This window comes from Pleurodeles waltl, chromosome 2_1 (assembly GCF_031143425.1).
Source record: "Pleurodeles waltl isolate 20211129_DDA chromosome 2_1, aPleWal1.hap1.20221129, whole genome shotgun sequence".
Classification (NCBI taxonomy): Eukaryota; Metazoa; Chordata; class Amphibia; order Caudata; family Salamandridae; genus Pleurodeles; species Pleurodeles waltl.
This window is the reverse complement of record NC_090438.1, coordinates 125,201,087-125,215,674: the sequence shown is the minus strand read 5'-3', so window position 1 is coordinate 125,215,674 and position 14,588 is coordinate 125,201,087. Positions and strand designations below refer to the sequence as shown.

The following is a 14,588-nucleotide window of genomic DNA, read 5'->3' as shown; positions in this document are numbered from 1 at the left end:
TGAGTTCGATTGGAAAACCCCCACAATTTTGGGGAGTGAAATTTTGAGTTAAAAGCCATTCGTTGAATTGGATTCTTATGCTTCCTGAATAACATTTAACTTCGAAATTTGAGAGGAAACTGTTAGGTGAAAAGGATTCTCAGAGTCCGTATTATACAAGTGTGTCATTCTCAAAAGGCGCATGCAACCAATGACTGGTCGCCAAGACTCTACCTTCAAACACATTTGTTCACTGCTTTCTCGGTTCGCGGAGTGAAGGATTTTATGTGGCTACTTCAAGCTCAGCCTGCCCCAGCTTGGCCACTCTCCTCTGAACCACCCCTTATTCTCACTGAGTGGGGAGCGCATCTCTGCGACAAACGTTTTCACATGGCGACACAGAATGTACCACGAATTTCGTTTCTTAGAAACTGAGGTGGTGGAAAAACACAGAAAACTATTGCAGCAAAAATGATTCCCTATTTTTTGGAAGAAGCACATAAATCCTTAATCAGGACACATTTGGGACGCACTTGTGCAATGTAAGTGAGCAGTACCTCCCAGGAGTTAATTGTGGCTGTAGTCAGAAAGTTATGATTAGCAGTGTTTGTTGTTTATAATTGCACTCTTCTTTAAGCACACCATTTCTGCTTGGCCGATGAGTTGTGTTCCCATTCTCAGAAGGCAGGAAGTAGCCTGAGTGCCGGCTGCAAACGAAAGCAGTGTTAACAAGCATTTGCAATGCAATTTGTCTCGTGTTTGCTCGAGTTAGAGCTATTGGCTTTGTGAATTCCTTACTGGACTTTTCTTGCAACATTAATTGAAAATGAAAAGTAAAGCATGAATTGACATAAGCGAGCTGATTCAAAGCGCCATTGCCACCATGAGCATGAAGGGGAGACACAAAAGGAAAAAGAAGTTCGCTCACAGTCAAACATATGGGCAATCATGCAATCATCCATGTAACTGGGCAGTCTACAAGGCGGTAACAAAAACGTCCCCAAGGCAGACAAACGTAAAGCATTAACCAATGATAAAGGATTTTTTAAAAGCAAGCTCACGAACGAGAGAAAGTGATGGGCGTGCGGTGGGTGTGGTTAAAAGCCCACACTACTTACAACAGGTCAAAGGGCTTGCACACTTGACCTAAAAAGTGGAGCAGCGTCGCCCATTACTTCTTCAGCTCCTGTCAAAATTAGCTGTTTATTGAAGATGAGTGCACCTGAGCACAAGAATTTTACCTCGCTGTCACCTTCTCCTCAACTATGCTCTTGCTCACTTTCCTCTTTACTTCTTCCTCTTGATTATTCCACCTGTTTCTCTCATTTTCTCTTGTATGATTTTTTTTCCCCTGCTCTCTTTTCATTTGTTTGTTCTTTCACTCTTCTTCTCTCACATATTCTAATTATTCCTTACCACTGCCACTCCAACATACCCTTCCCTGCCTCTTGACCCTCATTGCCACTTTAGGGGCACACGCTCCACCACCTCTCGCGGGGGGCTGTGTGGAGTTCTGGTGCAGGTAGCATCTTTTTATGAGTGTGTGTTTTTTTCACTTTTAGTTTAGCCAGTAGTTTTCAGGTGCAGGGGAGTCTGGACACCGGTTCGACCTTTACTTTGGCCAATCAGTTTCATGCCTGACGCACTACAGCGTGCCCAAGCCACTCCCTCCGCCACGCCCCCCTTCTTGAGTGGAGGGCTATTTTAAACCTTCGACTGAATGTCACACATCGGACGCGCCGCTGGCATGCCTAAAGCAAGCTCATCAGCACCCAGCACCAGTCCCCCTGGCTGTTTTAGGCCAGAACTTGGCCCATAATGGTACACTCACAATGAGCTCCTTCTCCTCAGTTGCACTGTAACAGAGCATGATTCATTGAGGCCCGTTATGATGCTCAATGTCACACTTGCGGACAAAACTTAGCTCTCGAAATGCAGCTGGCTAACTCGGCGCAAAAAACACCTTCTTCCAAACACACATCTGAACTCAGCAATCTCACTAAGCAGAGCCTGTATGCATCTTGTATCATGTGTACTTATCAATGCTAGATCCTTAGTAAAACATAGCACCTAATTCTCTTTATTTATGGATACCCACAAATCTGACTTAGTTTTTTTTACAGAAACCTGATGATGTAATTACCAGCAAAGGATACATTTTGTCTTGGACAGATCCAGCTTGTACCCCTGACTTGCTATCAGCACTACCCCTGGGTTACTCCATTCTCAGACAGGACAGGGCACTTAAGTGGGGAGGCTGTTTAGCAATAATTCATATAGCTGATTTAGCAGCTAAATCTAATCCTGTCCTCACTCACCACTGTGAAGCAGTATCTTTCAATCTCTCACACCCAATCCTCTAATGGCATGCTAATTTACCTCCGTACCAGCCTGAGACAACCAGTTTATACAGGAGACCAGCGGCCTTCTCAAATCCCACCTTCTGGCCACAGACTGCACCTTGCTTGGAGACTTCAACTTTCACTTAGAGGCCCCCCAAGATTCAGATACCTCAGCCCTTCTTTCAACCCTAGAGGGGCTCACTTTTACTCAAATGATCAATACCGCCACTCATCATGCCGGCCATACTCATGGCGGGATCTTCACCAATATTAGAGCATAGGAATGTTGCAAGATCCATCAGAAGCAATGGAGTGCTCAGGGCTTTTACTGACTGGTAAAAGCCTGGAGCATCAACATTCCAATGTTGTTTGTTCACAGCAACAGTTGTGAACAAAGACCTCATGGAACCTGAGGGGATTTCAATCCCCTCGGGCTCCGTGGGGCCTTTGTTTTATTTATTAGAACATTCTGCACTCTAGTGGCAGAATGTTCTAATAGCCTTATAGCCCTTCGTAGTTGGCCTATACTGGTAATTAAAGTCCCTCTCTCTTGTTAAAGGCCCTCGCCTTCGGCTCACGCCTTTAACACTGGAGTGGACCTCTAATCGCCAGTAAAGCCTGTTATAGTGGGCGCTAAGGCTATAATAAGTTTCTAGACACTGCCAAAGTCATTCCTCTGGTTTGGCAAGATCACAATGCAATCCTTTTAAATATCACCTGTAAACACTCTGGCCCCAACCTCAAGGACACGGCCTCCACTACTACTGTCCGCGTCTGACATAACATCCAGACCAACCCTTTTGCCAAAGTTCTGATATACTCCATTCCGACGCTCGCCACTGATCCAGATATGGCAGTTGACCAATACACATCATGGCTTAATTCTGAAGTTGACCAGGTTGCAGCAGCAAAAAAGATTCGTCAAAAACAGAACACCAGATCAGCTTCTTGTTTTGCACCAGCTTCGAGTCCTCAAACAAATCTGCCGTAGACAGGAAAAACGTTGGCGGTTAGAGTATGCTTCAGAGGAAAAATCTAAATATAAATTATGCCTCGCCAATTACGAGGAGCTTGTCTCTATGGGAAAGGCCACCTATTATCCCAGAAGGCAATTAGAGGCAAAAAATTCCAACAGAGAACTCTTTCAGATGAACTCTCCAAGATTTCTCCTGCTATGTCATTTACCATGACCCAATCCTTCTGCAAGGCCCTGGCTTCCTTCTTTAGAAACATGGTTGAAGCCATATATAATAACTTCCCATCGACCATACTGTCCAACAAAACTGATAGTCATGCCTCACCTCCTTTGTTCCCAAAAAGCTTTACTAAATTTACTCAACCCTCCGTTGAGGTGGTTTCTAGGCTAATCTGTTCCACATCCTCTTGCTCTCCCTTCGACCAGTGCCCTCCTAAAGTGATTAAGCTCGAGATTGAGATTGTTGCACCTCCGCTTACTACCATTTTTGGCCAGATGTTTCAGTCTGGGAGCTTCCCTACGATCTGGAAAGAAGCCTTGGTGCTTCCTCTTTAAAAAAAGATCTCAATGGATCCTGCAGACCCAAAGAACTATTGCCCAATCTCATGCATACCGTTGCCTGCTAAAATCATTGAGAAAAACATGAACATACAACTTACTGATTTCATTCAAGACAACAATATTTTGGATGTCATCCAATTTGGTTTCCGCTGTGGCCATTGCACGGAAACAGCCTTGCTTAAAACTACTGATGAAATCTGAGTGGCGCTGGATCAGGGTAAGAGTGCGGCACTCCTACTATTAGACCTCTTGGTGGCCTTTGACATGGTTAGCCATCAAAGGCTGCTAGATCGTCTAGCCAAAATAGGAACTAGATGTCTAGCCCGGTATGTGCTGAGTGCATTTCTCTCTAGGCAGGAGAAATTGGTAGGAGAGTGGGTGAGCTTGTCTCCCATTCTTTCTCTCTCTCTCATGTGGGGTCCCTTATAGAGCTTCACTTAGTCTGACTCTTTTTAATGTCTACGTCACCCCTCTTGCCAAACTGGTTCACTCCTTTGGCTTTACCTTAACATCATATGCCGACAACACGCAAATTGTCGTCTCATTAGCAAAGAATGATCCAAGCACTGGTTCTAGGCTTTGCGAATGCATGCAGGCGGTTGACAGGAAGGTTAGAAAAGGTAGAGTTGTGAATTAGCTCTCTGAAATGTAATTGAGAAAAACAGGATATGACTTAAAAATGTCCAAGTACTTTGAGAAGAACTTTGTTTTACATGTATTGCACTATTTCAGTTTCTACAACTTGCAAACAGCTGATAAACATTTAGAAAACAATAATTTAATGACTATTTCAGCCTACTTGCATTTGCTGTGTGCTATCAATGAGCAAAGCTGACAAATGTGGAGTAGTTCAGGAGCAACAAAACGTCCCAGCAAAATTTGAAGTCAGATCATTGAATTAAAATTCCAAAGGGCTAACCATTATACCATGGAACCACCTATACCAGAGTCAGAGATACTGTTGTAGCAATTTTGATATTTAAAAGGTTTTATTCTTATACAGTCAAAGACGAACAGCATTTTATAACTTTCATAATCTGGTAAACCTTTACATATTTAAAACACTTATGGAAGGATGCCTTTAAAAAAAACAAATAGCATTATAACTCTTTTTACTATTAATATCCAATTGGGACATAGTTTTTGCAGCAACAATAAAGCTACCCACTGAGACATTCTCTTCTTTCACAATGGAAAAAGCAGTTAACTTGAGTAGGGTTCTATGGTGTAATGGGCATCACTCGGGACCCTGAATCTAGTGATCAGAGTTCAAATCTCGGTGGGAGCTTCCAGGCTTTTAGAATTTAGTATGCCATTGATTTTTAAGAATTTTTATCTCAGAAAATATAATATTCACTTTATATAGTAATACATATAAACTTGTATGTAGCTATTGATGTACCGGTGAGGTAGGTACGCAACCTAGGCATTCTCATTGAAGATAAATGTTATAGGGATCAAGTCAACACAAGGACATCCTGTGCATTCTATATGTTGAGAATGTTAAAAAAAAGATATTTCCTTACATCCCTATTCACCTGCAGAAGACCTTGGTTACCTCACTTGTCCTGGCTAAACCATATTACTGTAATAGCCTCTATCGCAAAGCTCACCAATTAATTCTAAACAAACTACAAACATTACTAGACGCCTCTTAAAATCCCTATATATCACTCAGTGTCTGACTCAATTCCACTGGCTGCCTATCAGAGGATCACTTTTAAATATCCCCGTATTACATATAAAGCTCTTCAAGGCACCCGACTGGAATTTTTATAAAACAAACTTACTTGGCACTCCCAAAGCAGAACTCTACACTCAACCAATGCCAGGGGGGTTGTAGTCCCCAGGTTCAAGCATTCAGCTTGGGGCGGCAGGAGATTCATTGTAGGTGCATCTAAGGCCTGGAACGCACTTCCATTGGTAATCAAGAACGCCCCTAACCTTTTACATTTTCAGAAATTGTTAAAGACATCGCTTTTTAGCACTTCCTAGATTTCCGCTTTGCTCTTCATCACTTTCAGAACCAAGACACCTCCAGGTATTCGCTGTGCTTTAGAAATTCCTATAATATAACAGAGTCACTACACTGACTGTGGGCGGTGGCTGCTGTGAACGCGGCCATTCCTGTGCACTGGCTGATCTAAGTGGGTGATACATGACCAGTTACATCTCGATGAAGGGACCTGCTGCTAAACCCATCCTTTGCTCTCAGTCTCTCCTCCCAAGGCATCATGGTAAAAGTTGGAGAGGTTAAGATCCTTGTGAGACATCCTCCTTGTTGAGCCTATTATGGCCTGGGGGAACCCAAGGCCTGAATTCCTGATCATCTCACACCTATCGTTCCCTAAGCCCCTACCCTTATAACTATCTAATCTTTTTCCTTCCACAGGATTATCCTATTGCCAACTCTATTTACTTCACTGAGCCCCTTTATTCTGCTGCCCCTAGGTAGCTCAAGGATTGCTCCGGGGGGGGGGGGGGGGTGCTCTCCGGAGCATTTGTCTGTTGATGACTCCCCTATCAATCCAGGGTGGGGTCTACAGGACATTTATCCTGGCTGCCTGTAAACCATGCATACCGGAGTAGCTCCTCTGTTGCTTCGAGATTCACCCTAGCATAAGCAAAATAATTCTGTAATCTGCTTGGCACAGTTACATATTGGAGGGCAATAGGAAACTCTTAATTTGTATAGATTAAGAATTAGACCATACCTTCTTTATCTGTGACATGCCATCTGGGTCTGCACAAGCGCTGGGTTGCCCTTAACCAGAACATCCCTGCAGATTCTAAAGACCATTAGCTAGGGCTGCATTTCTCCTGTGTATGCCGGTAGGTCTTCATCAATCCTGAATGGACTCCAAGATCACTCATAATAACTTCCTAAATCCAATGCATGCTGTGAACTGCTCCTTTGATACTCATGGGTGGACTTGTAGGACATTTATTCTGGTGGTCTCAAAACACTGCATGCGGAGGACCACTTTTCTGTTGCTACTAGGTGGACCTGTAGGACATTTATCCTGCCTACTTGTTTCCAGGAGCAGGTTACTCTCCCCTAACACCTTCAAATCTATAACCTGTCTGTCTGTAACCAGTGCACTCCTGTGGATCACTTATCAATCTGAGATGGGCTTGAGATAATGTGCCATGGCTGGCTGTATACTCTGCATACCTACAGGCCACTTACCTGCTGCATTATATAGAGCACCTGCCAGGACTCGTAGATCAAGTGTCGTCGCCAAGTGTTGTCAACTTGCATATCTGTTGCATCAAGGTGGATTCTATATCGACTTGATCAATCATTAGCACTAATCAATGTACAATGCATGTGTTCCATCTCGCTCGCCTCGTCCCACCATTACGTGCCTGGTCGTAATGACCAAACACAAGGTAAGAACATCATTCCGGTCACTCGAGTACACCACTAAAACACTCCCTACCAACCTCTTCCAAACATGCACAACCACATGCTCTCCAATCGCCAATTCCCTTCAAGGCTATGAAGCCCGATGTAAATACAAATCCAATCCAACGCAGCAACAAATGTCATATTGCTGGCAATGCATCTCAAACAGCATTAAAACAAGTATAACACATGGGAGGCCAGTGAACACAACAACCAAATACACATAATATAGAACTGTGGCACATTTCAACTCACTGCGCCCAGCGTAACAGAATACGTTAAATAACACAACTCCTCCTTCTTGTGCAAACAAGACAGCAACAAACAGCTATTTAGGTGGCAGTGTTGGTCAGTCTCAAAATGGCACTAGCCACAAACAGAACATACAACTGTTTCTGTGCACCATACTGTCTTAGGTCTATCATTGGGATACTGTCAAGCAGATGGTGAGGTGCAAGTCCCTACTTATTTAACTTAACAACACACTAGCTGTGACGCACCACCAAAATTATTACGCCTACCTGTCTGCTTATAGGTGTCAACAGGCCCCTTTTTTGCTTCAAGGACTATGGATCCAAATGGACAATCTCTTTAGTCCCCATCCATTCACTAAAACACAAGTCAGGCTCCAGGTGCACAGGCCATGCTGGCCCCCTCCACTTCCCTTAGACAGCACAATAGCTAATGTAGTTGACAGTGAGTACCACTAAAAAAACAATGCACACTACAAACACATCTGGGCTCCACTGTCAAACACGACGGCTGTTGAACTTCTCAAAAGAAACAAGCCATGACAAACCTCTGAAACAGGCACCGGTGTCCACGAAATTCCAGCAAACAGCGGGAACACTCATTGTGGGCAGTGCACAGTGCTACAAAGCCACATCAATTGCAGATCTGTGAAATATAAACACCATTAATTCACCAACATGTTTCATGTCCCGAGCAATAATTTAACACATTCATGCTATTTGAAATTTGGGGCCTCGCTTCACTCCCACTTAACAAGTTACAGTAAAATGCCACAATATGGTGAACAAAGGAAAGCACTGAAACTGGAAACAGTTTCCAGTGACAGTCATGCTGTAACCCTATCTCCTAAAATGCATCATTTTGGATGTTTTATTGAGAAAATAAAAATAAATGTGAAAATATACCTATTGCATTATGTAGTAGAACTCCTTCTCTTCAGCTGCTTGTTCACTTGCACAGAGGCCCTTCTTAAGCCATAACCGTAGGCTCGTCCCTCTAAAAAGCTGTGTAAACTATAAATTCTTCAAACAAAAGGAGGGGATAGGAGGATTAATGGTCCAGTGTATATCCTCCAAAGAACCTAATAATAGAATATGATACACTGTTCCAGTGTGAGTGTTTGAGCATTATCTCGATTTTCACTCCCTTGCCATTTTTTAATCTTGGCCATCTCCCAACATTAAAGAATAAAACAATCAGTGAGGGTCCTGAGCCAATTTTATCCTTTACTCTTGTATTTTCTTTCCCCACGGACCCATACTTGGCTCCGCGGCATCATCGGCAAAACAAAAGATCTCCGGCAAAGAGCCCCCCTTCGGGGGGAGCCCGTCAGACATTGCAGCGCCGGTCTGACGAGGAGCTGTCCGATGATGAAGCATGACACCGAGTATGGTGTGTGAGGACTCTTGCTCCTGATGATCAGGACTCTTTTTCTCCTCCTCCCTATTCTTTTGGAACAGTGTATCATATTCTATTATTAAACTATAAATTCCCCACTACTCCCTGTACACTAAATAAGTTACTTAGGCTGCTTTCCTCCGCAGTATTGCATCTCATACGTATAGCAGATTGCAATTAGAGTAAATTTAATTCTGAATATAATGTTTTGCAAGTGTTTTGAAAGGTTTTTTTTAATGAAACGTTTACCGTGTGAGCAACTGCTGACAGCAGTGTGATGCTTTAAAGTGTGGGCTGTGTACTACCCAGATTATGAACACCCCACAGCGCACAAACTCGCAGATTTATAACTATGTGCCAGAGTAGATTTACTGTGTAATGAAATTCACAAACACTGTCAGGCATACGTGTGGAACGCTGTGGTTGGGGCAGGTTTCCATGCCTACTGCAGAGCAGGCTTGCAGCGTTCCCAGTGGCAGGCACTCCTGCTGTGCAGAGTTCTCAGTTACAGAACTCTGCACAGTGTGAAAAGGATCCCCTGTGCTAGTAAAAAAAAAGTTATGGCATGGATTTAATCATAAACTTAAGATCACAACCAAATGTATCTTTGTGAATAGTGCACTTTATGATTTCAGCTGGATCCTTTTCACTACTGGAAAAATGTATTAGCATGCCATTTCTGACATTTAATTTGGGATTATAAAAACAGGTTAAAATAAAAAAGGCAGTTTTAACTGTTTCTAGTGCCTGGTGAAAAGTCCAGCTAAAAATGGTTTCCACTGGATAGGGTTGCAGCATCTGCATTATATATGGCCAGCAAACAAAACAAGGGAAATTCTATTAGTTAAATAAAAACAACTGACGTCATTAGACATGTAAACATCCCAGAAATAGAGCTGGCATTTTCTTCACAGCAGTTTAGTCATATCTAAAAATATACAGGACAGCAACTGATCTAGCGTAAGCCATCTCCAAGTGGAATGTTCACGAGGAACTGTCACTGACTGAAAATGTCAAGAATACCATTTGCAAAATACAAATGCAGAGGCCGTGCAATGCTTCTAATGCAGGTAAGGAAGATTCATTTAAGGCAGGTTTGCAACGTAACAGCAAACAAGAGTTTTCTTTGTATATGCATGTTTTCACACATACCGCTTAAATGGACTTTTCAGAAGGTACAGTCTGACTACAATTAAGAGCTGGACAGACACCTCAGTTCTGGGGAGGGAGGAGGGGAAATGGATGTAACTTGACGTAACTTTCCATAGTTTGTAAAATACAAAGAGCTACACAAGACACTCCTCAAACCGTTTGAAAAACCATATTTGTTTAGTTAAGGGATCAATAAACTGCTGCAGAGGGCCTTCGGTGGGAAAATATATAGAAGAGAGCCCATAAAGACATCTATGGAGTCAAGCATGTAAGTTTGGTAGTCGTTTGTCTACTCAATGAGGCAGATTGTTCAAGACGAGGGGCCCCATTCACAAAGTTAACAACAAGTTGGTGTGACCTAGTCTCGTAGTGCTGCTGGAATTCATGAGTAAGTCAGGAGTACTTGAGGAGTATGTAATGGCAACATCTTTGCTTTCGAGAGTTTGGACTATGGAAAATATCTTTTAAATCAGAGATGAAACTGGAAAGACAATGCAGTCACCTTATATTATACTTAAAGTAGAGCTGGATTTTGCCTGTTTAAGGTATAGAGGTCAACACCGTTTCAGATGCAAAACAAGCATAAAAAAGTGGAGTTTTTGTCCCAGAACAACAGTTCTAGAAATAAAGTAAGCCACTTGCCTCACAACCATTCAGTAACAAGCGCACAGTGATACAGACAGATGTGAACATTACATGCAGACTTAAGATTTAAAGTAGGAAAGAAATTAGATTTTACATTTTAATTAAAAACACATTTGTAAGAGTACATTGTCGCAATAACATCATAAGTTTCATTCCCGGTTCTGAGCTTTCCAATACAGTGAAACAAATGGAGTGCGCCCAACTTCGCAAGGTTTTGTACAGGACGCCATCATAACTGAATCGGGGAAATGCACAATTTTAAAAAGGCACAAGTGATCGTCCAAAACTCCCCTTTCCTTTACAGTAAAATGATACAAGTTCGTTTCCAAACCTCCCCAAATCTCACTTTGACACGTGCAGTTAACCTTTTTGAAATGTATGTTAGTTCTTTGAAATAACGAAAAAACATTAATCCATGTATTAGAGAACAGGAGCTGGTCGTCTTTTGTTACCCAAAACGTCTTTTTTTTTTACTATTCTTGGTGCTGAGACGCAGGCGCGTTCTGAAGAGCCGAAAATCATTCGAGGGAACTTTTTTATTTTTTTTAAATGCCTCGAAAGATGAACGTTTGCATGGAAAAGCAAAAAACGATGGGGGCGCTGTTTGATCCCCCAGGTTCCAAACAAAGAACGTGGCAGTTTTCATGTAAGCATCAACACTGCACCGTCAGCACGCACACCATGGCTATAACAAGGCACTGGTTGTAGATACCGGTCTCGACACCTTCTGTTTTCGAATCGTCGATCTCCTGGGGAGAGTAGATGGGGGCGGGGGGTGTAGAACATCCCACGCAAGAAACACCGTAAAACACGAGCGTCTGTACCTAACCATCAAAATAGAGCGAGTTCAGTCGGCGTCATGTTCCCGAATGATCATATAACACAATGTATCTAGAGGGCCCTAATGGAGCAGCATGATGTTGCCTTTTACGAATTCCGTAGGAAAAAAAACCTGAAATAAACGAAGTCACCCAGCTTCACCTCAAAGTCAGTCCTATCTTCTCTGTGCTAAAGTAGGGCGAGGAACGGTTTCTCGGGTTCTGGTGACACAAACCATTCGTGGACCTCAGTTTGCTCCACGCAACAAGCCAGAGGCGCCTAAAGCGGGACCACGAGCGCGCGCCAGTGCCGCTCTCCTCGTGTGTGGTCCCCTGGGATCCTTGTTCTTCTCCCCAACATCCCCCACCCCTCGGGCTGTTGTACTTGCAGAGGCCCTCCCTGGTGCCGCAAGGGTAGGCGTCTCTGCTCTCCTCCTTCGTCGTCCCACGCGGTACTTGTTCTTTCATCCCACCATCTGTTTGCGTCGCGCAAGGATGCATTCTGCACTACTGTTTCTGTGTGCAATGCTATACACTTTCCTGCTCTCTTCTCCTCATCTGTCCTGTCACGTATGTCACAGATCCTTTGGGGCGGGGTGCAGGAATGAGGCTCTGTAGTGTAACTTTGAAAGAAACTTTGAGCAAGAAACGCTATGTACAGAGCCGGGGTTCACTGCGAGAATTTCTGGGCTGGATCCTGTAGATTTTCTCGGTGCAAGAGGATCTCTTTTTAGTTCACCTGCTCAAGGCTGGGATCTTGCATTTGTTAGATATTGGGATATATAGCTATGAAAGTCAACCTGTTGCATATTTATCTGGCTCTGGTCGTGAAGTTTTCGAACTAATGGTAGTACATGAAGTATCAACAGGGAAGCAGCAATACCTCCTCTGAAGATGATGCTGGAAAGATGCATGCTTTTGGAGAGAGGCATCGATGTCTCCTCGGAGGAGGATGCTGGAGAGAAGCAACAATCTCTCTTCTGAGGAGGATTTTGGAATGATGCATGTTGGAGAGAGGCAATGATGTCTCTTCTGAAGAAGAATGCTGGAAAGATGCATATTGAAACAGAGAAGCATTGATGTCTGCTCTAAGGATGCATTTTGTTGGAGAGAAGCATCAATGTCTATTCTGAGGAGGATGCTAGAAAGATGCTTGCTGTTGGTGAGAAGCATCAATGTCTCTTCTGAGGATACAGAGAAGATGCATGTTGTTGGAGAGAAACATTGATGTCTCTTCTGAGGAAGACGATGAAAAGATGCATATTGTCGAATAGAAGGGATGTTTCTTCTGAGGAGGATGCTGGAAAGATGCATGTTGGTGGCTCCTGAGCAGTTATATATTGCAGTTGATGCATGGTATCAGAGGTGCTATGCTGATACTATTGCAAGATGCATGGTCTGGGATATGATGCATAAAGAGATGCAGGAGGTATCCTGGTTATGCAAATTACCAGATGTCTGTGTTGTCTCATTATGTCTTGTGTGTTGTCCCTTTATGTCTTATGAGAAGCTTTCACATGGTGTCATCTAAATGCACTATCGTCTCCTTTAGGGCACTGCATGTTGTAAGGAATGGATTGCACTTGTGTGCTCAAGTGTTGCATGTAAGAGATACTGTGCTAATAGAATTGCATCAACTGTGTGGTATCCCTACCTACTGCAGGAAGCTCGCGCTATTCATGAGGGGGTCTTGGTGTTCTGGCAGATGTTATGTTAAATGTTAAAGATGATTCTAACGCACATGACTCACCCCGATGCATGCTGTTCTTAATTTACATAAAAAATGCACTGTTTTTCATGTGGCAGAAAATGCATGGCTTCCCTGGTATTGCCCTGCATAGCGCAGAGAATGCATCAGGTTGCATCTGGTGTCCCACGCTGCACTCTTGATGTAGGTTGTGCACACAGTCCTGCTACATTTTGCAGGAAGTGCCCCCTGTCCACGTTGCAGGAATTGTATACTGTATATGTTGCAGGATGTGCATATCGTGCCTTCACATGCTGTAGACCATGCAGATGACCCGTTTCTACGCAGCAGGTGATACACTTCTCCAGACGGGACATTGCTCGGTCACATGTTGCGTGAGGCGCACAAATTACCGTCCACTTGTTGCTGGTGGGGCACATTGCCCATCTGCATGTTACAGGCAGTCCTCCTGTGGCATGCCTGTACATCGCCCCCTCGCGTGTGGCAGGCAGCGTACAGTGTCCCGTAAATACGCCGGAGGTGGTGCACTTTACATATTGTAGGCAGCTGATATTTCCCTCACACGCTGCCGCTGCGCACGGCGCTGTCGGTGACCGGCGCCCCTGCTCATCCCCCTCACAAAAGTTGCTGGCCCTCCGCGGGCGGGCGCTCGTGCTGCGCCGCGCGCTCCCGCACCCCGCGAGCCCACTCCCGCTCTATGTAAAGGTGGTAGGGGTCGCTCTTGGACTCCTGCTTCCGGGAGCGGGTGTAGGCCAGGATGAGCCCCCCGGCCAGCACGGCGTAGAAGATCATGATGAGCAGGATGTAGAGGTAGGCGTCCTCGCCGCGCTGCCTCTCGCGCTCGCGCTCCTCGTCCGGCAGGGCGCCCAGGCTCACGTTGGCTTTGCTGAGCTCGTGCAGCAGGCGGGAGAGCAGCGCGCGCAGCCCGGACTCCTGGCTGCAGTTCATGGCCGGTGCCCGCGGTTAGAGCCGCGCTCAGGGCTCCCTTCTCCTCCGCGGCTTCCTGGGGTCCCCTCGGCCTCGCGTGCCAGCTCAGTCGGCGCAAAGGTTTCCGCCCTCAGCCTCGAGCCTCGCCCGTCTGCCGGCCGGGATGGATCTGCCCTCCTGGATGCAGCTGCCTGCACGCACAGGCTGAGGGGAGGGACCGAGACAGCCGGGAAGCCACCCCCAAGTGACTTTAGCCCACCGCCCAATAAAGAGTTCAGGGAAGGACCGCTCCCAGAAGGAAGCTTGTACGAATGTTTGCTTTTGTTTATGGGAATATGAAGAAATACATATATACAGTGCTTGAAATGGAAAAATAGAAGTGCAGGTACTCTGAACCAGAGTACCTGCTTGTTTCTGAGAA

At 44.6% G+C, this 14,588-nt stretch overlaps 1 protein-coding gene across 1 annotated transcript; it reads right to left on the bottom strand.

Annotated features, from left to right (window-relative positions):
• Positions 1 to 10,779: 10,779 nt before the first annotated feature.
• KCNE5 (potassium voltage-gated channel subfamily E regulatory subunit 5) lies at positions 10,780 to 14,383 on the bottom strand. Its single transcript, XM_069211510.1, has one exon. The coding sequence runs from the start codon at positions 14,186 to 14,188 to the stop codon at positions 13,856 to 13,858; it is 333 nt and encodes a 110-aa protein (XP_069067611.1). The 5' UTR covers positions 14,189 to 14,383; the 3' UTR covers positions 10,780 to 13,855.
• Between the last annotated feature and the right edge of the window lie 205 nt (positions 14,384 to 14,588).

Bases quoted from the DNA above. Each gene is read 5' to 3' on its own strand.
- KCNE5 (XM_069211510.1), bottom strand. From the start codon at position 14,188: ATGAACTGCAGCCAGGAGTCCGGGCTGCGCGCGCTGCTCTCCCGCCTG.